The sequence below is a fragment of the Heptranchias perlo genome, chromosome 1 (genome assembly GCF_035084215.1).
Source record: "Heptranchias perlo isolate sHepPer1 chromosome 1, sHepPer1.hap1, whole genome shotgun sequence".
Taxonomy (NCBI): Eukaryota; Metazoa; Chordata; class Chondrichthyes; order Hexanchiformes; family Hexanchidae; genus Heptranchias; species Heptranchias perlo.
Genome location: NC_090325.1, coordinates 170,128,242 through 170,154,637, shown reverse-complemented (window position 1 = coordinate 170,154,637; position 26,396 = coordinate 170,128,242). Strand labels below are relative to the sequence as shown.

General features: G+C 42.9%; 1 protein-coding gene across 4 annotated transcripts in view; it reads right to left on the bottom strand.

Moving 5' to 3' along the window:
- The window catches only part of intu (inturned planar cell polarity protein), a 224,653-nt gene that overhangs the window by 136,342 nt on the left and 61,915 nt on the right, over positions 1–26,396 (bottom strand). For all 4 annotated transcript variants that reach the window (XM_067993504.1, XM_067993495.1, XM_067993513.1 and 1 more), the window contains exon 3: positions 19,359–19,444. In XM_067993504.1, the coding sequence (XP_067849605.1) occupies positions 19,359–19,444 (86 nt within the window). The remainder of the gene's footprint in view (positions 1–19,358; positions 19,445–26,396) is intronic.

Sequence of the window (26,396 nt, the reverse complement as noted above, 5' to 3'; positions counted from 1 at the left end):
GACCTAGTCTACTGCTTCTGTGTATGTGGATTCAGTGCCAGGTTCAAAGAATGTGGATTCAGTGCCAGCTTGTGGAATTTAAAATAAATTTGTTGGACTATAACTTGGTGTTGTAAAATTGTTTACAATTGTCAACCCCAGTCCATCACCGGCATCTCCACATCAGGTTCAAAGAAGCTATTCAACATGCCACCTGAGAAGGCTAAAAATGCCAGGCTGAGGGAGAAGTTCTGCAGACAGTAAAAAAATATGCTGCTCCTGTACTGCTGTTACTGCCTTCATTTTCTAACTGCTGCTTGTGAAGCCTAAACATTTTGATTGAGTCCATTATTGACAGCCTTACCAGGGGCAGCGGGAGCTGGGCTGGTAAGCAGACTCAAAAAAAGAAACAAACTTTCCCATTAGAAGACAAATGGTTTCAAATCAGAATGATTTTCCAAATCATATAGATTTGTTTTAGAATATCTGTTCACACTACAAATTAATTTGATGTTAAAATTGTTAATTTTCTTTTCAGTCACCACAGGAAAATCTTTACAAAACCCAGGATAGCTTCTACACCAACATACAATTCATGAAGAGTATTTTGAATTCCTGAGATTAGGTTTTGCACACATAAAATTGTTGCAATGACTAATCCCCACTATTTTAGAACTATATTAAGAGGACACTACACTGACCACAAGCATCCTAAGCTTAACATAAAAAACCAGACTCATCACTTCACCAGCTTAAGTGAAACTGTTAGACTCATCAGCAATTCCTTGACAAAGAAGTTTCAGGAATACACAAAAAAACCCAACAAAGACAGCTAAAACAAAAAAAAAGACATGTCGAAGCTCTGGAAAGAGCAATTTTCGACACTTGAGAGGACAGCTTCCCTTACATCGTGCACTGCCAGATTACAGGAAGAGAAAACAAATTCGGTATCTAACAATCAACATAATTAATGGCTTTTAAAGGCCAATGGAAGAGCTAATAACAGTGTTGAGTATCCAATTAAAAAGAACCAGCAAGAAGCAATGTTAGTATCAGTCTTGTGTAATCACTTGCAAAAGCCAACAAAAAGCACCTTCTGTAGCACGTTCCTACAGCGAGAAAGTAGAAAAAAACTCCAGTAAATTTAACAAATTATATTCCAGAATTGTCAACATCATACCTCTTATTATAGTGATCCTTAAGTGCAAGAACAACACAACAGGGAACTATGAAAATAGAAATTAAAATGAACATCCCAATATACCTCTTTGCCTTGCACCATCATCCTTTTTGTCATTTAACCACTCCTGCCCTCCACCCTATCACAGACCTTCCCTTTTGTTCCCTCCTCCCCTCCCTCTCCTCCAACCCCCCCACCCTCGCCTGACTCTGTACTTGTTTAAAAACTCTTCAATTTTCACCTCTTCCAGTTCTGACGAATGGTCATTGGCCTGAAACGTTTCTTTCTCCATGGATGTTGCATGAATTGCTGAGTATTTCCAGCAATTTCTATTTTTATATAAAAGAGGACATTTAATTTTTTTTCTATGCTTATAGGAAGGGGGAAGCATCTTAGATTGAATACAAGGGGTAATTCTGAGATTCTGTTCTCCTCGCAGGGAGCCACACTTGTAGGGAGTGTGGGAGAGAGCGAGGGGAATCCACACTGGACTGAAATAAGGGCGGGCAGTAAATTAAGGGAGTTGGAGACTGGAAAGAGAACAATGGTTTGTGTGTGATGGGATATATTTAGCCACAGAGCTGTAATCCCAGGCAGAGTTATTGTTGTGAGCAGAGTATTGTGCCTGAGCTAAAGGAGCGGATAGTGAATTGGAGAGTAATGTCGAGGTATTAACAGGAATTGGTGAATGTGATAGGTTCACAGAATGTATATGATTGATTTTGGGCTCAGTGGGAGCGACAACTGGAGGAGATGCATAACAGACATGTTAGAAAAAAACAATGGAGAAAAAGGCTGACAAAGGAGGTAGATTGAAGCTATAACTAAAACAGGCAGTTGTAAACAATTTTACAACACCAAGTTATAGTCCAGCAATTTTATTTTAAATTCACAAGCTTTCGGAGGCTTCCTCCTTCATCAGGTGAACGATGTGAAAATCACATCGTTCACATCGTTCACCTGACGAAGGAGGAAGCCTCCGAAAGCTTGTGAATTTAAAATAAAATTGCTGGACTATAACTTGGTGTTGTAAAATTGTTTACAATTGTCAACCCCAGTCCATCACCGGCATCTCCACATCATTAAAACAGGCAGAACAGTGCAGTAATACGGGAAATGAAAGAGCCCAATAGGTTTCAGATAACACCAAGGGTGTACTCAGAAGAAAAGGAAATTGAGGAAAAATCTGAGTAGCTTAGTGGAGGTGTGATTTATGAAAAGTCCTTTTTGTTGAAATGATTAAAATTAACAGGGCCTAAGAATGTGAATAGTGCAGAGAGCAGGAGAACTATTGCTGGTAGTGGTCATATGAGAATTAACTTCACAGGAGCCAGTAATGCAATCCTGATGTGCACAGTGCTCTATATTCTTAGGCCCTATGAGACAAATTACGATCCAGGTGTTTCCACCAAAGTCATCACTCTCAGCTGAACAAGGTAGCATGACCGTAACTCCCTATAAACATTTGCAGTTACAACTCAGAGTGGTTTTTAAATGATGAACAGCAAGACTGTCATTCACAGAGCATACCAAGAATTTTAAGACATGTCCCCTCCCTCATCCTGTGTATCAATGGAAAATTACAACAGATGAAGACCCTCAAGAAAATCATTTTCAGCTGCAGTGAAACTAACCAGAATTTTTTTGGGTATAAAACATCAAAGACAAGGCAAAATGAAGTGTGGTGCACTGATTGCAGGAGAGTGAAGGGAAGCGGAGGAGGGGAGTTTTGTGATTCGCAACGCTGTAACTGGTACAGCTGTGAGCAGAGAGTAAGACAGCAGTAATTTTATGTTAACAACTCTAGTGACATTATTGAATTTCTTCTGGCATTGCAGCCATGTTATGGGTGCTCAACTCCTGGCATTAACACACTCTGCAATCTCTTCACACTGATGGCAAAGTTGATGCCTGGAGGTCTTCCTGCCCATTGGTTGCGGGGGGGGGGGGGGGGGGGGGAAGAGAAGAAGGGAGTAGGAGGATGTCCCTCTTCCTGTCCACTGCCTGCACCAGGGCCTCCAAGGCAGCATTGGTGCCTCTCAGTACTTGCTTCAGCCATATCTCTCCTTCCAAAAGTTTTTCCCTTGCCTGCAGCCAGAAGTCACCTCCCATTTAAAAGGTGTTGGCAGCCCTTAAGTGCCCCCCCCCACCTCACACCTCCACATGCATGTAGCCAATGATTCTAGGCATGATTGGATTTCTGTGTCTTATTCTGAGGTAGCTTTGAAAGCAAAAGTAATGTTTAACTATATATTAACTGATCTTCCACAACTGTAGTTGGCAAGTACGCAAGAACATCAATGCAGCTGAGCAGAAATCCTTCAAGTTAGGAAGGGCTTTGTATGCCTTTATATTCTGTAATCAAAATATTTATGCTAGCTGCATTTCTTTTATTTAATGTTGATCTTAGAACTCAGGAACAACAAAAAAAATGCATTTTAACAGTGACAAGTTCTGGAAGAACGTAGAAGTTTGGAGGGAGGTTCAGAACAAAAGTTGAATTTTAATCATTTATTCAACCAGAACCTTTTTGTAACACTAAATACTATTGCAGAGCGTTACAAACGTGGGTCTGCTGCTGATATATACTCTGGTTCAGTAGCGTCAGCCGGTCTCTGAAGTGGTCTGGTTGCCTGCTTTTTATAGAAGTTGACTCTCACAACCCTATGTCTTGGTCGGTCACACTTTGGTCCGTTCCTCGACTCCTCTGACACCTTCTCCTCCTTGAGCATCTCACCTTGTTTCACCCCTCTTACCTCTCCTTTAAAATCCTCGTTCTCTACCGCCCACCCAAGTAACACAGGAAGTTTCTCACCAAGATATCTTCACTGCTTTCCTCCCTCAGCCTCTGCACCAAGCGACTTCTCATCCTTGCTGATTTCAATCTTCATCTCAACTCATCACGCCCTCTCTCCTGAGTTCACTGCCCTTCTATCCTCCCTTAATCTCTCCCTCCATATAAACTCGTCTATTCATATTCACTGCCACCACCCTGACCTCGTGTCAATCACATAAGGCCATCTCTGATCACTTCCTTGCATCGCTCTCCACTCACAACCCCTTTCCCCTCCCAATCCCACTTCCTTCTGTGTTTGCCCCTGGAAAAAACTCTCCCCCCAAATCTCTTACAACAGCACTTTCAAATTCCCAACTATCGAGCTTTTGGCCCTCCATTCACCATGACATTTTTGTAGCTACCGATCTGCTCAATCTCTACCTTTGATGTCCTTGTCCCCATTAAAACCATTACTCTCTCTCAACCTGATCATTCCCCCTGGTACGGCCCCATCTCCCCTCCCTGAAGTCCAAGGGACGCAGACTTAAACGTATATGGCCGACAACTGGTTTAGCCATTCATCGCCAGATCTGGCTGGACCACATAAAGCACTGTCGGGTCCTGTGCTCTTCTGCCAAAACTGCTCACTATTCCAGGATCATCCTGGAGTGCAAAGATAACCCCCTGCTTCTCTTCTTCACTTCAAATAGTCTTCTTAAACCTGTCTCCCCTGACCCCTCCACCCTCATCTCCAACAAGTGCGAGGAGCTCATAGACGACTTTGTCACTAGAATTATAGAATCATAGAAAATTTACTGCACAGAAGGAGGCCATTCGGCCCATCGTATCCACGCCGGCTGAGAAACGAGCCACCAAGCCCAACCCCACTCCCACTTTCCCGCATTTGGTCCGTAGCCCTGCAGGTCCCGGCTCTTCAGTTGCACATCCAGGTATTTTTAAAAAATAAGTTGAGGGCTTCTGCCTCTACCACCCTCACAGGCAATGAGTTTTAGAATGATACCCGGACTTCAAGGGTTAAGTTACGAGGAGAGATTACACAAATTGGGGTTGTATTCTCTAGAGTTTAGAAGGTTAAGGGGTGATCTGATTGAAGTTTATAAGATATTAAGGGGAACAGATAGGGTGGATAGAGAGAAACTATTTCCGCTGATTGGGATTCTAGGAGTAGGGGGCACAGTCTAAAAATTAGAGCCAGACCTTTCAGGAGTGAGATTAGAAAACATTTCTACACACAAAGGGTGGTAGAAGTTTGGAACTCTTCCGCAAACGGCAATTGATACTAGCTCAATTGCTAAATTTAAATGCGAGATAGATAGCTTTTTGGCAACCAAAGGTATTAAGGGATATGGGCCAAAGGCAGGTATACGGAGCTAGATCACAGATCAGCCATGATCTTATCAAATGGCAGAGCAGGCATGAGGGGCTGAATGGCCTACTCCTGTTCCCATATTCTCTATGAGTTCCAGACCCCCACCATCCTCTGGGTGAAAAAATGTTTCCTCATTTCCGCTCTAATCCTTCTACCAATCACATTAAATCTATGCCCCCTAGTTATTGACCCCTCCGCTAACAGAAACAGGTCCTTCCTATCCACTCAATCCAGGCCCCTCATAATTTTGTACACCTCAATCAAATCACCCCTCAGCCTTCTCTGTTCCAAGGAAAACAACCCCAACCTATCATCATAGCTAAAATTCTCCAGTCCTGGCAACATCCTAGTCAATCTTCTCTGCACCCTCTCTAGTGCAATTACATCCTTCCTGTAATGTGGTGACCAGAACCGTGCGCAGTACTCAAGCTGTGGCCTAACTAGTATTTTATACAGTTCCAGCATAACATCCTTGCTCTTATATTCTTTGCCTCGGCTAAGGAAAGCATTCCATATGCCTTCTTAACCACCTTATCTACCTGTCCTGCTACCTTCAGGGATCTGTGGACATGCACTCCAAGGTCCCTCACTTCCTCCATACCTCTCAGTATCCTCCCATTTATTGTGTATTCCTTGCCTTGTTTGCTCTCCCCAAATGCATCACCTCACACTTCTCCAGATTGAACTCCATTTGCCACTTTTCTGCCCATCTGACCAGTTCACTCATATCTTCCTGCAGTTTACAGCTTTCCTCCTCACCATCAACCACAAGGCCTATCTTTGTGTCATCCGCAAATTTCTTAATCATGCTCCCTACGTTTAAATCCAAATCGTTAATGTATACCACAAAAAGCAAAGGACCTAGTACCAAGCCCTGCGGAACCCCACTGGAAACAGCCTTCCAGTCGCAAAAACACCCGTCGACCATTACCCTTTGCTTCCTGCCACTGAGCCAATTTTGGATCCAATTTGCCACATTCCCTTGGATCCCATGGGATCGTTCAGCTGCCCCTGCAGCTTCCCTCCCTTTCCCTAGCCCACCAAACCAAACTTCCTCTAAAGGTTCCCACCTCCCCCAGTCCTGAACTTACATCTTTCTTTCGTTTTTCTCCTATCTCCCCTCATGCCCTCTTGTCCATGAGACCCACCTCCTGCTCCCTCAACCCTCTTCTCACCAAACTGCTGACCACCCAACTTCCCTCCTGGCCCTCATGTTAGCTGATATTGTTAACGATTCCCTCTCCTCAGGTACTGTCCCCCCCAACTTCAAACCTGCCATCACCCCTCCCCCCACTAAAAACCCACCCTTGACCCCTCGGTCACATCTCCAACCTCCCTTTCCTCTCCAAAGTCCTTGAACATGTTGTCCCCTCCCAAATCCGTGCCCATCGTTCCCACAACTCTATGTTTGAACCCCTTCAATCAGATTTCCAACCCTATCAGTGAACCAGCCTTTATCAAAGTCACAAATGACATCCTACGTGACTGTGACCATGGTAAACTATCTTCCTCATCCTTCTCGAACTGTCTGCAGACTTTGACCAGGTTGACCACACCATCCTCCTCCAACATCTCTACTCCAGTGTCCAGCTGGGTGGGACTGCCCTCACCTGGTTACGTTCCTATCTATCTAGTCGTAGCCAGAGAATCACTTGCAATGGCTTCTCTTGCCGCTCCCCCAAGGATCTATCCTGCGCCCCCTTCTCGTTTCTCATTTACATGCTGCCCCTCAGTGACACCATCTGAAAACACATCAGGTTCCACATGTACCCTGACAACACCCAGCTATACCTCACTGCCACATCTCTTGGCTCCTCCACTGCCTCTAATTTGTCATGCTGCTTGTCTGACATCCAGTATTGAATGAGCAGAAATTTCCTCCAATTAAATATTGGGAAGACCGAAGCCATCGTCTTCAGTCCCCGCCACTAATTCCATTCTCTAGCCACTGACTCCATCCCTCTCCCTGGTCACTGTCTGAGGCTGAACCAGACCTTTCATAACCATGGCGATCTACTTGACCCTAAGCTGAGCTTCTAACTCCATATCCTCTCCATAATCAAGATCGCCTACCTCCGTTACATTGCCCGTCTCCGCCCCACCACAGATGATCTGCTGCTGAAACACTCTTCCATGGCTTTGTTGCCTCTAAACTCAATTATTCCATTGCTCTCTTGGCCTGCCTCGCACCTTGCACCCTCCATAAACTTGAGCTCATCCAAAACTCTGCTGCCCATATCCTAAATCGCACCAAGTTCCATTCACCCATCACCCCTGTGCTCGGTGACCTACATTGGCTCCCAGTCCAGCAACGCCTCAATTTTAAAACTCTCATCATTATTTTCAAATCCCTCCATGGCCTCATCCCTCCCGATCTCCTTAACTTCCTCCAACCCTACAACCCTCCGAGATCTCTGCGTTCCCCCAATCCTAGCCTCTTGTGCATCCCCGATTTTCTTCGCTCCACCATCAGAGGCTGTGCCTTCAGCTACCTAGGCCCTAAGCTCTGGAATTCTCTCCCTTAACCTCTCCGCCGCTCTCTTTCTTTAAGACGGTCCTCAAAACCTACCTCTTTAACTGTCCTACTACCTCCTTATGTGGCTCGGTGTCAAATTTTGCTTCTGCAACGCTCCTGTGAAATGCCTTGGGACGTTTTACTACGTTAAAGGCGCTTTATAAATGCAAGTTTTTGTTGTATATGTACTAACGAGGTAGCAGGTCCCAAAGCGTAATAATAAAACTCCCTTGTGTTCGGGTTCAAATCTTAATAACTCAAGAATGTGTACTCCTTCAATCTCTCCAAAAATAGATCGAATCAACACGGTGCAATGGCATTCGATTCATAAGCTGCTTTATTCTACAGTAAGTAAAACATACCTATTGAGTACAATAAGAAACATTTGTTACGATCAGTATAACTTCCGTTCATGTACTACTGAAGAAATAAAGAGCATGTGAATGCTTACCTACACTGATGCGTCGTCTAACTCATCTTAAAAAGCAAAATCTCGCTGTATCCTATCGTACCACCCAGGACAGCAGTTCGCTCCCTTCTGCTGCTTGACTGACCCTTGGGCCCCGATTTTAAAAGGGAAGCGGGAACAGTGAACATGAACCCCAGCGCTTGGACCCTGTGATGTGAAGGCCCTGCGATTCTTAGCTTAGGGGTGACAGGGAATGAGACCAGCTGCTGGAGGGGAGAGAGCATGGGGGCAGGGTGAGGTGCAAGGCTGAACTGAGCAAGGGCGAACAGAGACTAGGGGCTCGATATTGCCAGGGCAGCGGGTTCCCGGCGGGGGGGGGGGGGGGGGGGGGGCTAGTGGGCGCATGGGTAACGCGGCCGGTGAAATCAGTCTGCCCTGCGCGCGATCGCAGTCTAATTGGATCCACTTACCTGGTCTTCCGGGTTCCCCACTGCTGATTTGTGCGTCGGGTGGACTGCGCATGCGCAGTAAGGTCTGTCAGCTGGAGCAGCCCTATTTAAAGGTGCAGTCCTCCACTGACAGATGCTGCAACAAATAGGAAAAATTACAGCATGGAGCAGCCCAGGGGGAAGGCTGCTCCCAGTTTAATGATGCCTCACTCCAGTTATCAATACATGGGGTGAGGAGGAGGGGGAGGACAGAGATCTTCCCCCCGGCGGGCAGGAGGAAGCGGCCTGCCTCTGCCACCAGGAAGGCCTGGCTCGAGGTGGCAGAGGAGGTCACCTGCACCACCAACATATCGCCCACCTGCATACAGTGCAGGAGGCGCTCCAATGACCTCAGTAGGTCAGCCAAAGTGAGTACACTTACTCATTCCCCTACACTCCATCTGCCACATCACCGCCCCCACCCCACATCTCCTTCTGCAATGCCAACACTAGTCTGTCACGTCACCCCTCACACCCACTCAAACCTCATCCTCATCTTACCTGCACATACTCACTTCACCAGTACTCATCCCGCCACTGCCACTCAACCCAATCCTCATACAATCTCATGGCTCTATCTCGTACTCACCCTCTCATGCATCTCTTTCACGGTCAGCCTCACTCAACCTGCCACTACCTGTGCTGCAGCCACAGGGCATGCATCACATACGTGCAGTAGGAAGCGTAAGGCAAACGTGTTGTGAGCATGAAGGGGATGCACAAGGGTGTTTGAGGGTTTGTCATGGTTTTTACTTATATTGAATTTCTGACCAACTCACATCACATATTATATTGGCACCACTACTGCCATGTCTTTGCGAATCTTGTCTGGTTTGTGCAATAATGCCCTTTCCTGAGGACCACAATGAAGACCCACAATTGATGCCACCCATTGTGTTACTTAAAGTGGGTGTAGGTGTGTTTGCAGGGCTCTTTTGTGCAGACGACTGAGAGACGTCGGCGATGTCCCCGGTGGCACCAGGAAGGATGAGGAGGAGAAGTTGTTGAGGGCAGTGGTGACGTTGACAGCGACAGGTAAGAAGATGGTGCTCGGGCCAGCCGAGAGCAGCGCGGCATGAAGGAGGCTGCAGATGTCCACGACTACATGTCGAGTGACTCTGAGCCTCCGTGTGCACTGCTGCTCAGAGAGGTCCAGGAAGCTGAGCCTCGGTCTGTGGACCCTGTGGCGAGGGTAATGCCCCCTGCGATGCAGCTCTCTCTGCAGTAGCCCTCCCTCCTGCTGTGCAGGTGGATGTGTCACAGCACTGTGTTGTGGAGCTCCACGTGTCAGAGGTGGACGGCTTGGCCGGCGATGCTGTTCATCCTCCGAGGAGGTCATGGCTGCAGCTACGGTGGCCCCCATCCGGAAGATGAACATCTGAGGGGGTCCGCAAGGTAGGTACATGTGTCTGGACCCCGGGGTAAGTGTGCAAGTTGGTGCATTTGATTGTCAGGAGGAGGGTGGTGGAGGCCAAACTTTGTCCCAAGTGACAGAGTGGCCTCCTGCAATGAGTGAGGGTCTCCCCCACCCACCTGTCAAATGGACCTTTGCAGCTGCCACAGGCTGATAGCTGCAACATGTCCATTTCAACTGGGAGTGTTTCCCCCAGTACGGGAAACAGTCCCAGTTATTTCTAAAATCCCACCTCTCCACACAAATTCCCTTAATCAGGTCTGTTAATGACCTGAAATAGCAATGTAAATAGTCTCAAGTGGCACCCCGCCGGCTTTAATTGCCTGCGGGAGTCCCACATGTGGCGGCTGCGCGCGCACGTCGGCGCGTCTGTGGGGAACCCGGAAGTGGGCAGGTTGGAGCCGGGGCTCCCGACCCGCTCCGGGAGACCCCCGCCAGGAACACACCCGATAGCGGGTGCTAAAATGGAGGCCATGGGGTCAGGAGACCTGGGATTTTGAGAGGTTGGGAGAGAAAGGTAAAGGGGGACTGAGATCGGGAGAGGGCTACGGAATGGGGTGGGGTTGTGTGGGCATGGGGTCCAGCATTTCCTGCAGAGCCGGGAGCAGTAGCAGCAACATGGTGAGTGGGAGCAGCACGCAAAGAGGAGCAGCAATTAAAGACCTGAGTGAAACTGGTAGACTTTACTGTGGACAAATAGTGAATGATTGTTTCCACTGGTGGGCAAATGGGGAATAAGGGAATGAAGACTGAGGATTCTCACTAGGCCTGGGGAATTGGACGTCCTGATTTTATATTGCAAGTTATAACTGCAACCATTCACATCGGGCTGGGAAAGTGAGCAACACAGCTGCAAGCTGCAGCCCCACTTCCATGGCTCCTCTCTCGATAACAAACCCCACAAACAATCCCAGGCCTGACGCCTAGGTATTGTCTGTTGGTTCCCAGTATCTCACAGAGTTTGGAGCTGGAGACCGGGCCCGAGCTTCAATCAGCAGCAAGGGGAACAGTTGAACAATGTGATTTGAGGGGGAGGCCAGCTGTCCTGATGGCAGGGATTATTTTTCTAAATTATTTGAGTAACATGTTTATAATCATTTTCTGAAGAGCATCTTATTCCTCCATGTATTCTTTTCTTTTTAAATGTTTGGAATGATAGTGAGATATATTGAACATCTTTTTCAAAAATGTAATGTGGTGAATGGATTTGGTTTTTATCTCTTGTGTACATCAATTCTGTATAGCCTGCTTAGAAAGTCAAATTAGCCTTGGTCTGGGTTGTTGTCTTGTTCGATCCAGGTGTAAATTGTTTTTGGAGTAGGTGATAAAAATCGGACGAAACACATACCAATTTCTACCCCAGTGTGTCCAAATAACTTTTGGTGAATGTGGTCCACGCCAAGTGCCAGCATGGCAGATCAGGCCCACCATGTAAAATGAGTTTGACACCCCTGATTTAGGAGGAATTCTTTTACACAGAGAATGATGAGTGTGGAAATCCCTGTCATATGAAGTGGTTGAAGCACGTAGTATTGACACATTTGAGGGCAGCTTGATGCATACATGAGGGATGAGGGAATGGAGAGATATGGGGGCAGGGTGGGAAGAGGTAATTAGAAAGTGAGGAGGCTCATGTGGAGTATAAACACCGGCACAGGCCAGTTGGGCCAAATGGCCTCTTTCTGTACTGTAGATTCTAAGTAATTCTTTGCAATGGCAAAGCTTCGCAATTGCCTAGCTGCTAACTCGGACCAAAGCTAATGGCGGAACGGCACAAATCGTCCAGCAACTTCTGGCGATTCATAATTCACGGGGTATCTCTTCTTCACCACAAGTTGCTGGTTGATTTGCACATTAATAACGACGTGCATCGTTCACATGCCGTTATTTTTTCAGCAAATTCTGGGTCAATAGATCAAGGTGTCTTTGGCCACAACGACATGGATGCTATGCAGTGTCTTTGTGTGAAATTACAATGTTCTGGATGACTCTCAAAGTCATTGGGACTTTATTCTGCTCTTTTCCACTGTAAAGCCATTGCCCTTAAATTACTCATGGCTAGGTACCACAGCTCTCCCTGCTCCTCAAACAAAACGACTACCGGGTGGTACGCAAAAAGATAGTACTTCCAGGAGGAAGAGAACGTCAAAGTAAAGGGGGAAAGAAATTCTATTTATGTAATGTTATTCCCACTTCCTCAGGGCATCCCAAAGTGCTTCACAGCCAATTAATTATTCAAGTGTAGTCACTGCTGCATCTCGTTGGTGCACAGCAAGGTCCCAATTAATCTGTTTTGATGATGTTGGCCAGGACACTGGGAGAACTCCTTGCTTTTTTCCCCCTGAATAGTGCACAGGATATTTTACATCCAGGCAGATAGGGCCTTGCTTTAAATTCATCCGAAAGACAGCACCACTGACAATGTAGCATTCTCAGAACTGCACTGAAGTTTCAGCCTAAATTATATGCTCAATTGGGCTTGAACCCACGATCTTCTGACTCAGAGGCAAGTGCTACCACTCACATAAGCGGACACTTACCAAGATGTACCAGGAGTGCCAAACAGTGTGCTGTCAATTTTCAGTTAGGTTAAATACAAAAAAAATCTGAATCACACTTGGGGAACAATCTACCATCTTCTCAGCCCCCATAAGAAAGACACACTCCACTGATATTTCCAACTATCGCCAGAAATTAATTTTTTGGACTGTTAATGTTTTGGGGTCCTCTGTAAACTGTGAGCACTGTAGATGTCTCCAAACTTCCTTCTGATAAGTTGAGGTTCTCTCTTCCTATTTAATTTTTAACTATACAATTGACTACTAAATCAATCATTGCCTATGAATCTCAGCAGTCAGTTGTGAATCCTGGCCAAGGATTTTCACCAATACAGCTCTTGACCAAACATTTTCCACAAAGTGAACGGGAATGTTCAGTTATGAAAAGTCAGTTTGGTACATTTTCAAGATCCAAGCATCAGAGTACAGAAGGAAAGCTATTGTATGGTCATACTGTTAAGACTCTTAAAAATCTAAGAAAACAAATCCAGTAGAATGCAAAGCTGACAGTAGAGAGTTTTGTTTCCAATTTCTCATGAATGTTGACAATTCATGGATATCCATTTCCTGTTTCAATTATGAATTTCAGCTCACCTCCATAGTGAACATCTGGTGTTGGGTCTTATTCACTGAACTGCACAATCCAAGAGGGCTGCCCCTATTCAGCTAGAAGTTATATATTCAAATCACTCCAATTATCAACATCATACCAGAGGAGATCAAACTAGAAAATAATACCTACAGTAATTCATTTAGTAGTAATTAATATAAATGTTGAAAAATTGAACTCTAGTATTGAACCACACAGTAAAGAATCTCTCGCCTGACCAGATTTACTATCTGATTAGTGTGAAACATTTGACTCATTTCCATTCAACAACTACTTGCATTTATATAGCACCTTTAACTTAGTAAAAGGTCCCAAGGTACTTCACAGGAGCGTTATCAAACAAAATTTGACATCGAGCCACATAAAGAGATATTAGGACAGGTGACCAAATGCTTAGCCAAAGAGGCAGACTTAAAGGAGCATCTTAAAGGAGGAGAGAGAGTTAGTGAGGCTCAGAGGTTTAGGGAGGGAATTCCAGAGCTTAGGACCCAGGCAGCTGAAGGCATGGCCATCAACAATGGAACGATTAAAATCATGGATGCGAAAGAGGCCAGAATTGGAGGAGCGCAGAGATGTCGGAGAGTTGAAGGGCTGGAGGAGGTCACAGGGATGGGTGGGGGGGGGCGGGGGGGGGGCGGGCAAGGCCATGGAGGGATTTGAAAACAAGGATAAGAATTTTAAAAATCGAGGTCAGCAAGCACGGGGGTAATGGGTGAACAGGACTTGGTGCAAGTTGAAACCTAAATTTGACACTATAGCTAAATTCACATTGCTCAAAAAGCAGAAAAGGGCTAGAAAGCACGTTACAATATGTTTCATGAAAACATATGTAAAATAATTGTGGCTTTAAATCCAATCAATGTATTTTATGTGATGCAATGGAAGCCTGGGTACAATAAACATAGGCTAAATTAAGTTTTAAAGTAGGAGAATTGAAAAAAGAAACAGAATTGACACAAAACACATGAGTGGTGGATGTTCTGCAATGCAGATGCCAGTTTCATTAAAATGTACCAGTGAGCAATCAGTGATTGTGTGAAATGAAGAAGTCTCCTGTTGTGTTCTAATGAAACTCCTGTCAATTATATTAGATAACTTGTATAATTGTCTAACTGTGTCCCGTCACAGAAATACAAAGAAGTTTTAACTTACAGAATCTGTATCTATCTGCATTGCCATCTACTTCTGATGCTGTACTAATAACTCTCCAATACCCCATCCAAGCTGTGAGAAAGTTCTAGGGAGAATTAAATGCTATTACATCATAAAAATTCCACTTCAATTTTATTCTATACAAATATCTGTTACCAACTTGACTTTGCTAGCAGTTTTTTTTAAATGGTTTAAAGTATGCAGTACAAGGGGCACTGAAAAGTAAAATGTATTGATTACACTTTAATTTTAGTTTTTCCTTCTTTCTACAGATTTATTGCTACTGTGTCATAATATTAAAAAGTGTTGAGTTGGAGCTAAAAGGATATGATCCTATGTGTGGCCAGGGGGCAGGAAACTGGGGCAGTAGGTTTGGCTGGCAGAGCCATGGCAACAGCATAGGACAATTGTACTCAATGTACACACTGCACAGGTGAGCTATCCTTATGGACTTGCAGCCGGTTTAAATTAGCCTTATGGTTCATGCTGAAAGTATTATACTACAATTATGGTAAATAACAAAACTATATACTATGAACATTAAACTATTGTTCTAGAGACCACACATGTGGGATTTAAAGACTGCCGTGGGACTTGTTCATTATTCTGTTTAAATAAAATGGAAGGACAAAACAACTACTTCCTATTAAGTTGCTATAGACGCTTACAATCCAACTTTTTTTCCTTTCTAAATAGATTTAGAAAAGGATAATATACAGTGAAATTTACCTTAGAAGCAAAATTCAGTTAAATCATGGATATATGCATCTTACCAGTGGAATGCATATCCCTTCACATGTTGTGTTCTTTTGATTTATATGGTATAATATAAAATAAATGGTAAACCTGGAATGGCACACAGCATTGGAACTCCACAGCAATGGACTATAAAGTAGTAAAATGCAAGTTCTTATCCTTTACTTCTCCACGTATAGTTTTCAATCTCAGTGGTGCCATCAGAGATTTTACAGCATTGAAACTATGCACTTCCTTACTGCAGAGACCGGGACAGGACTTTATGGTCAATAAAACAGCACACCCAAACTGAGATCTTAAACTTGTTGATGTTGGTACTGTTTATCTAAGTTGTGTATTAACACACACACACAAAATAATTGGAAATGCCCATAAAGGAAAACCTTCATAACTGTCTCATAAGAACATAAGAAATAGGAGCAGGCCATATGGCTCCTCGAGCCTGCTCTGCCATTCAACAAGATCATGGCTGATCTTCAACCTCAACTTCACTTTCCCGCCCAATCCCCATATCCCTTGATTCACTCAGCGTTCAAAAATCTATCGATCTGTCTTGAATATACTCAACAACTGAGCATCTGGGGTAGAGAATTCCGAAGATTCGCAACCATCTGAGTGAAGAAATTCCTCCTCAGCTCAATCCTAAATGTCCAACCCCTCATCCTGAAACTACGTTCCCTAGTTCTAGACTCTCCAGCACGGGGAAACATCCTCTCAACGTTTACCCTGTCAAGCCCTCTTAGAATCTTGTATGTTTCAATGAGATCACCTCTCCTTCTTCTAAACTCCAAACAGTATAGGCCCATTCTACTCAATCTTTCCTCATAGGACAACCCTCTCATCCCAGGATTCAATCTAGTGAACCTGTGTTACACCGTCTCTAAGACAAGTCTATCCTTCCTTAGGTAAGGAGACCAAAACTGCACACAGCACTCCAGGTGTGGTCTCACCAAAGCCCTGTAAAAATTGCAGCAAGACTTCCTTATTCTTGTACTCCAACCCCCTTGCAATAACCCCCTCCAACATACCACTTGCCTTCCTAATTGCTTGCTGTACCTGCATGTTAACTTTCTATGATTCATGTTCAAGGACACTCACATCCCTCTGAACACCAACATTTAATACTTTCTCACCATTTAAAAAATATTCCGTTTTTCTATTTTTCCTGCCATAGTGAATAACCTCACATTTCCCCACATTATACTCCATCTGCCACCTTCTTGCCCACTCACGTAACCTGTTGATATTCCCTTGCAGCCTCTTTGCGTCCTCCTCACAGCTTACTTTCCCACCTAGCTCTGTATTGTCAGCAAACTTGGATACATTACACTTGGTCCCCTCATTTAAATCATTAATGTAGATTGTAAATAGCTGAGGCCCAAGCATCAATCCCTGCGGCACCCCACTAGTTACAATCTGCCAATCCGAAAATGACTCGTTTATTCCTACTCTCTGTTTTCTCTCCGTTAATCAGTCCTCAATCCATGCTAATATATTACCCCCAATCCCATGAGCCCTAATCTTGTGTAACAACCTCTTATGTGGCAACTTATCAAATGCCTTTTGAAAATCCAAATATGCTACATCCACTGGTTTTCCCCTTATCTACCCTGCTAGTTACTCCCTCAAAAAAAACTCTAATAGATGTCAAAAACGATTTCCCTTTCATAAAACCATGTTTACTCTGCCTAATCATATTATGATGTGGAGATGCCGGTGATGGACTGGGGTTGACAATTGTAAACAATTTTACAACACCAAGTTATAGTCCAGCAATTTTATTTTAAATTCACAAGCTTTCGGAGGCTTCCTCCTTCGTCACCTGACGAAGGAGGAAGCCTCCGAAAGCTTGTGAATTTAAAATAAAATTGCTGGACTATAACTTGGTGTTGTATAATCATATTATGATTTTCTAAGTGCCCTGTTACTATGTCCTTAATAATAGATTGAGCATTTTCCCTACTACTGATGTCAGGCTAACTGGCCTGTAGTTCCCTGTTTTCTCTCCCTCCTTTCTTGAATAGCGGGGATACATTTGCCACCTTCCAATCCACTAGAATCTAGAATCCAGGGAATTCTGGAAGATCAAAATCAATGCATCCACTATCTCTGCAGACACCTCCTAAAACCCTATGATGTAGGCCATCAGGTCCAGTGGATTTGCAGGCTTTTAGTTCCATTAATTTTTCTAAAACTTTTTCTTTACTAATCTCAATTACTTTAAGTTCCTCCCTCTCACAAGCAAAAGAGCAAACAAGATTGCATTTATATAGTACCTTTCATGTCCTCAGAACATCCTAAAGTGCTTCAGAGCAATGAATTACGTTTGAAGAGTAGTCACTGTTGCTTTGTAGGTAGCCAATTTGTGCTGATGAAGATACCACAAACAGAAAATGAGATAAATGGCCAATTTACCTGTTTTGATGGTGTTGGTTTGAGGATGAAAGTTAGCCATCTGAATTATGCAGATGGAGCCTCCGTTTAATGTCTCATGTGAAAAATGGCACATCTTGACAATGTAACAATTCTTCAGTGCTGCACTGAAGTATCAGCCTAGATTATGTGCTCAAGCCTCAGAGTTGGGCTTGAACCCACGACCTTCTGATTCAAAGCAAGAGTGCTACCACTGAGCCCTGTTGACACTTACAATATTAACTTGTTGATAAATTCCACTTATGTGTTCCTGGCAATCGTGAAATTGTGGAACTGTAGCCCGTGATTTCCGATCCAACAAAATGAACAGATGGAAAGTTACTGCCTGGCATTGAGCAATTTTGAGATATGCGCTTCTGGCAGGTGATGCGAGCGCAGAAGTGGAATTCTTACCCTCGACCTTGTTTGCCACCAAGTATTTGGATTTAAACTATTAGTTTTAAAAATTAACAGAAAGGTAGGGATTTAATGACACAACGGATTAGCATCTTGTTCTTTCTTCTCTGGGACCTCGGTATGAATCCAGCCCAGACTGATGTTCTCTCTCTGCTAGTTGCAAGGTTCCCACATGAAATGATTTTGAGCAATCTTCATTCAGTTCCCAGTAGACATGGATCCACAACATAAAACTACCCACAATTTAGCACTAAACTGGCAATCTCACTCATAAAAACGTAGCTAGCAAGGGAAATTGAAACCTCTACACAGATGTGTTCTTCTGAAATTAAGGTGCATTGTAGGAAAAATGTAGATGCAGCTTTACTCAGTATCTGGCTACACTGTAGCCAAGAAGAGAATATGTGACAGTAACACTGGATGCACAATTTGTCGAAGTATTCCATTCTCAAAAGTAATTTTAATGAAAATGTAGAGCTTGCCTTCCTTAGCAAAACATTTTCATGGTCTCACCAGCTCAGGAACAATCATTTTTCACCATCAAATTACCTCCATTTGTATTTCTCTTTACAGCCGTCAAACTACAACTAAAACTGAATGGATGAGGTTAAACAGTAGGAAATTCAGACGATTTTGACACAAATATTGTCTTCTTGAATTCCTTAAGCTTTTAAAATATTAACTTAAGGGAAATAAATTCAGACATGGTTGCTATTCACATTTAGTATTTCCATCGAAAAAATATAAAAGACACGAAGGACAAATGAGTTGACTTTGCTGTATCGTGTGATTTCCACTGGATTTTTTTTCATTTGAGTGTTAATTCTTAATGCACTCCATCCTTATTCAATGGTCCTTGAGAAATGAGCATTTTTCACATTAACAGACACATGCTTTAGTCATTGTCCAGCAATACCATCAAATTCAACAGAAAGATAATTATGACAGCATTGCAATAAGGCAGAGATGAACACAGAAAACAAACAAGTGAAACATTTGCAAAATGTAGTATCGCAATCATGGGAAGTCACTGGGGTAAATTTCTGTCTTCACCACATGGGCGGGAATCTGATGGAGTGGATTGCCTGCCCGATTTTCATTCCAATGATTTTAATAGAATGAAAAACAGACAGGTTCTATAATGGGTGGGCAGGTGATCCGCTCTATCAGATTACCGCCCATGTGGTGAAGATAAAAATTTACCCCAATATGTTGTTGACACCAGTACGATGGAACAATGCAAAATGGTTTCCACGACAGAGAACACTGTTTCAATATCAATTATATGGTTCATAAACATACCTGCATTGGACCTGGAATACAAGATAAAACCCGCTCAATGTTCTCAGTGGTTACTTCCACATCATTCACAGCAATTAGAGCATCACCTGACGGGCAGAAGTTCAATATTATTACTTGGACTATATTAACAATTGAGAAATTCAAGCTGTAAAATAAGCAAATACCAATTTAATCCTCAATTATTTTCCCGAACATAATTACTAATAGGCCTCCTGATTTTAGGGTTACATCCATCACAGTAGAGTCATTAGTAGATTCACAAATGAAACTCTGCATAGTGTTCCCAATTTGAGCCAGAGAGGTTCCAGCCAGGGAGCTTGGTTCCTAATAAATAGAAATAAAACCAAAACCATAATGAGAACAATCCCCCAAGCCATTCCAGAATGATTTCAAGTAGTTGGATCAAGAATAACATTGATAGGGGCACAGGATCAGGTTGTTTGCTGATCCTCTTAGCCAGTATGTAGACTGAAAAGTATTAGAACAAATTCATCTACATCACAAAAAAAGTATGTGCCAGTGTTCTGTCCTTGCAAGTTGATTGGCCTGCCACAAGCTGTCCCTATCTAGCAACCTGATTGGTCACAGATGAATTTTATGATTTCTTCCAATTATCAGATTACAGCTTTGCCAAATCTGTTGAAAGGTTTGGGAAAAGTCTCCTCACTGGTATGTGCCTTCAGTTACATAAGAGCAGAAGAAACAGGAGCAGGAATAGGTAATGCGGCCCCTCGAGCCTGCTCCGCCATTCATCATACCATGGCTGATCATCTACTTCAACTCCACTATCCCGCCCTATCACCATATCCCTTGTGTCCAAATATCCATCGAGCTTAGTCTTGAATATACACAATAACTGAGCATCCACAGCCCACTGGGGTAAAGAATCCAAAGATTCACTACTCTCTAAGTGAAAATTTTTTTCCTCATCTCTGTCTTAAATGGCCCACCCCTTGAGACTATGGGCATGATTTTATTGGGGTGCCGGGAAAGGGGCGAGGGGGTGGAATTCCTGATGGGAAACCCGGAAGTACAAGTTTTCCAGACATTGGGGGGGGGGGGGGGGTCGGAGGGTCAGAGGGCGGGGCGGAGGGGGCCAAAGATCACTGGTCGTGGCGGGGCAGCGCGCGGAGGTCGGGTGTGGGGGGCGGCGCGTAGGTCGCGGAGGGGACCAGAGTTCCTGAGAGCGGGTTGGTCGCCCGCCCCCTTTAAAACTGGAAATGGGCAGGTTGGAGGCGGATTGTGGGCGGGTTCTGGATTTATAAAAATTTTTCTGCCCTCCCCCGGCCCCCCAGAACACCCGTTTTTCCGAGTTAAAATCATGCCCTACGACTCCTAGTTCTAGACTCTCCAGCCAGGGGAAACAGCCTCTCAGCATCTATCCTGTCAAGCCCTTTAAGAATTTTATACTTTTCACTAAGATCACCTCATACTTCTAAACTCCAGAGAATATCGGCCCATTTTACATAATCTCTCCTCATAGTACAACGCTCTCATCCCAGGAATCAATCTGGTGAACCTTCATTGCACCTGTGAATGCCAACATTTCTTAGTCTCTCACCTTTTAAAAAATATTCTGCTTTTCTATTCGGCCTACTGAAGTGGATAATTTCACATTTCCCCACATTATACTCCATCTGCCACCTTCTTGCCCACTAATCTGTCTACATCCCTTTGCAGCCCCTTTGCATCCTCCTCACAGCTTACTTTCCCCTCTAGCTCTGTATCGTCAGCAAACTTGGATAAATTACATTCAGTCCCCTCATCTAAGTCATTGATATAGATTGTAAACAGCCGAGGCCCAAGCAGGGATCCTTGCGGCTCCCCACTAGTTACAACCTGCCAACCCGAAAATGGTTCGTTTATTCCAATGCTGTTTTCTGTCCGTTAACCAATCCTCAATCCATGCTAATATATTACCTCTATTCCAAGAGCCCCAATTTGCATAAATCAGAGGCAAAGGCTATTTTTATTTCATTCTCCATTTGAAAACAAACAATTTGCATATTTGTAAATTTAATATGACATAAAAATAAATTTCAGCAGCTCTAAAATTGGACCCAGCAATTTGCAAAACTACAGCCACAGGAATAGCTCAGTGAGTTGAATTTAGATTGAGAAATATTATAAATTTATACCAATTAAAGCTGAATAAAATATTCAAACCTGAATAAAATTGAGCAGAAATCTGAATAAAACTCCCATAGATCTGTGAAGTTGTGACAACTCTGAGTTGAACTTAGTCTAAGAGAGAAATCTTTAGAAAGTAAACATAAACAAAAGCTGCATGACTATAGCTATTAACTTAGTCAAATCAACTGTGATTAAGACTATATATTACACATAAGATGCTGTACTCTAGGACCCAGACTATCCATGAGCAATATGAAAGGAGATTAGCTAATTTTATAAATACACAAAGATTAATAAAGCATTCAGATTAGCACAAAAAAAACATTTTCACGCAATTCGTGCAAGGCTACTGAGTGCATCTTGATCTCAAAACTGTTCCTATTGAATGCATCATAATTGGTTTACATTAAGTTGAAATAATTGGAGTGATCATGTATATGAAATTCAATTTCAGGGCAATATAGAAAGGATTATTGATGCACGTGGTCACTGGATTCTCAAATGGGGTTACCATCTTCTCATCTGTGAGGCTAGGCACTGAAATAGCACGTTTCTTTGCTTAGTGTAGACTCCCCAACAACCCAATTCCTCCACTGAAAGGAGTGAGCAGTGAAGAGCGCTCTCATTTCAGAGCCTAGCTTCAGAAGCACCAAAAAGATGGCAATCTCACCACCCCAAATTGAGATATCAGTCACCATGTGGTAAATTCCTAAATAAAGCCTTTCTCCCCACGAGTATTGCTTTAAATTTAAAAAAACAATAGCAACAGAGGTATTTGTTATCGATACAATTCTGTTTGTACAGTGTTCTCAGTTCACAATCTCCTTTCGTTGCATCTGTTTCATATACATTATCACTGTTGAGAATTGCTGTTTGGGAGAAACCGTGTAACAATTTAGTCTCTTTTGAAGTATGAAAATCATAATTCACACCAATAAAGCTTTCTGATTCTTCAACAGGTTCAATAAAATCTGAGTAATTTCTCCTTGAAATACTTAGTTTTAAGGTGGTAACAGTTCACTTTCATTTGTTGATGTCCATGTTATTAAAGTGGAAAGGAACATTTAATGACTTACAAAACCTTCAGGCTGATGTGAATTTTATTGGGTCTGTGCAGTTATAGAAACTGTAATTTCTTTTCAGCCTAGTAATCATACAGTTAAAACATTTTTACAGCAAATTTGATTTTCTTTTAGTGAGCTCGTGTTTTTTTCAAACGACGGAGGGATTTTTTGAACCGAAATATCCATGTGTGAGTTTTCTTCCCTTTGTGTAAAATTAATTGTTTTTTTTGACATGATATAAAATTAAAACAACATAATGGCTATTTTGGCTTGTAATGTTTTACTTAAAGACCAATCTTATGCAGCAACAGAAATAATATCAATTCATAATCCAACAATTTTAAATTCAAATGTCAATAAAAATTCAGATATTACTACATACCAAATTATAAGGCAATTAGTAAATCATAGCTGAAACTCATGTACAATCAGGACTAATATATGATGGATTTCTTGTCACAACATCATTTAAGAGATGTCAACATATGCTGTCTTCTATACAATAGAGATGATTAACAAAGGAAACCAAAATTTGCTTGTCCACTTTTGTCTCTCACATGGGATCTCCCTGCCCTTTGCACTGGCCAGCTGTACACAATTTTGACTAGAGGTGTCACTCATTCTGACAGTCTTTATCCACAGTTGATAGTAGTAAAAAATATGTCTTAAGCAATAAAATCCTGTGCTTAACTTTGTGATGTTGAGCAACCACAGTAAAAACAAAAGCCCAGCAAAACCATTCTTTGTGACATCGAAACCTACAGCTATCTTAGCAACAAGTAAACCATTCTTTAGCAATGATATTATGACAAAAATTGTTTAAGATGGAAGTGAGAATCCACCTTTCAATCTGACGGTGCGCTTCCAATTTAATTGCAGGAGCAGGCAACCAAACTATGGTAACTGCGCTAACTAGACTACAAGGAGATAAGTAGACAAGCTCTGAACTGGATTCTCCACCAGAAAACCTCAAATACACAGCATTGCATTCCAACACATTAACAAAATATCCGAAACATACCATATGTGGAACTTTATAGCCCATACACTTTAAGAATTCCATGGGATAGATTGTTACTGTGGCAGTTTTCGGACCGCCGGGACGATGGGCCAACCACCCGATCGCGTGAGCTGAAGCCCCGTCCAATTTTGATGGATGGGCTCATTAGCATCTCACTGGCAGGCTGCCCATGTATTTGCAGCAGTCACGGACAACCTGCCCAATTAGGCGGCAGGATTTCATTGGTTCTGGCACGAACCTAAAGGTTGAAAGCCCCTCTTAAAATTGTGGCAGGTGCAGGGATTTATTCACAGCAGCCTAGATTCAATGACACCGGATGGAGGTCCTCGTGGAGCAAGCATGCAGGCAGGTCCTCTTCCCCTCACATGGCACCAGGGTCCCTAAACAGACTCAGCAGGAAGCCTGGATGGAGGTGGCCAAAGTAGTAAATGCCTGTTATCCCAATTCAATCTATACCTGCAAGAGCAAATTTTTACCCAGTTACATAAAGTAGATTTACAGGTTATCCACAAGGCATGCTGAGGAAAGAAGACAACTTGTAACCTACTGGGTAGTCGTAAGCTTATGCTGTCTTAACTTATATTAAATTAACACATACATGTATAAAAGTAATGATACTGGCTCCCTCAGTTTTTGGGTCTGAACTGTATTAGAGTAATTGATGCTAACTGACCTGAATTTACAGACGGAATGTCTGATCAAAATTATTAAGTTATGAATAGTGGTTTTCTATTGTTGGCTACCAGATAGCAAGATGAGTAAATTAACTGAACATAAGAATTGCTAGATGAAAAAAACCGCAGTCCATTTTCTTCGCCTTCTACCATCCTGGTAGTCACATGGTACCACGATAATGGAGTTGTTGACTAATAATGGAAATCAATCTCTATCAATTAGTCTACAACAGACTGAGACATGAGGCGAGGAAACACCCAGTGTAGCACTTTAGGAACCATAGGTCCAAACAAGCATTCCTCACAAGCATGCTACAGTTACATGTTATGTCTCAAATTACTCATACCATATCCCAAAATATTATTTTCTGAAAGAAATCTAATACTCCATAGTTGCACAACATGGGTTTGCCACGTAACAACGGACACTTCTAAGTTTCGTCACCCATAACAGGAAATCAATAATTTAAGCTGTATCAGGGTGAATAAGTAGTGAATGTTGAGTATAATTAGGATAACCAGAGTTGTGGCACTAAGTATTGGAGAACACAAATAAAGTTGATAGCTAAGAAAACCTAGTTTAAATACAAGTTATTCATGAAATTACGCCTTCGAAGAATTAAATCCAACTTAATAATGTACCCTGAAACTTTGGGAGATTGCTTTGTGTCATTTGTTTTGGTCTATTTTTAAAAGAAATCATAGAATTGTTACAGCACAGAAGGCGGCCATTTGACCCATTGAGCCTGTGCCGGCTCTTTGTAAGAGCAATCCATTTAGTCCGATTCCCCCGCTCTTTCCCCATAGCCCTGCAAATTTTTTCCCTTCAAATATTTATCCAATTCCTTTTTGAAAGCCACAATTGAATCTGCATCCACCACCCTTTCAGGCAATGCATTCCAGACCATAAATGTAAAAAAGTTTTTCCTCATGTCGCCTTTGGTTCTTTTGCCAATCACCTTAAATCACAACAGTGAATTAGATTAAGTTCAGTGGTGAATAGTTGTCAGGCAGGAAGTTAAGCGCACTCTTTGGAGTTTTGTGACCAACTGTGGTCCAAGTGGACCCTAGTCTGGGAAAACACTGGAAAGGCTGCATTCATGAAGGTTATAGTGGAGGGTCTCCTGCCAGCTCTATGGCAACAACTGGAGACATGTGACTGGACTGTACTGACTGAACCCCAAGTCAAAACTACTATACTGCTTATACAAAAGAATCAATAAGAGGAATCCTGAAGGGGCATTGAACATGTCAACTGAAAAACGAGGATAAATGACTTAACAATGCGTTCTCCAAGGCGGCCTTCGAGACACACGACAACGCAAAATCGTCGAGCAGAAGTTGATAGCCAAGCTCCGCACCCATGAGGACGGCCTCAACCGGGATCTTGGGTTCATGTCACGCTACACGTAACCCCACCAGCAAAAAGGGGAAAAAAAATTATGTTTTTAATATTCCCCCTCTCTCTCTGCCATTTGGGTTTCTTTCTGTCTGTCTGTGTAATTGACACAATGTATATCCAGTGTACTGGGACGTGCTGTTCTCCGTGACTGGCCTGTTTGAATAACGACGACACCTTTTGATTGGTGTGATGCTGTCCCAGCCTAATATAAGATATGCGATTTGAGAACCTTTTCACTCATTCACCTGACGAAGGGGATAATCTCCGAAAGCTTGTGATTTTAAAATAAATTTGTTGGACTATAACCTGGTGTTGTAAGATTCCTTACATTTATAAATAGAGGCATAGAGTACAAAAGCAAGGAAGTCATGATGAATCTTTATAAAACACTGGTTTGACCACAACTGGAGAACTGTGTCCAGTTCTGGGCACTGCACTTTAGGAAGGATCTGAAGGCCTTAGAGAGGGTGCAGAAAGGATTTACTAGAATGATTCCAGGGATGAGGGACTTTAGTTAGGTGGATAGACTGGAGAGGCTGGGGTTGTTCTCCTTGGAAAAAAGGTTTAGAGGTATTTAAAATCATGAAGGGTCTCGTCGGAATAGATAGAGAGAAACTGTTCCCATTGGCGGAACGGTCAAGAACCAGAGGATATAGATTTAAGGTGATTGGCAAAAGAACCAAAGGTGACATGAGGAAAAACTTTTTTACACAGCGAGTGGTTAGGATCTGGAATGCACGGGTG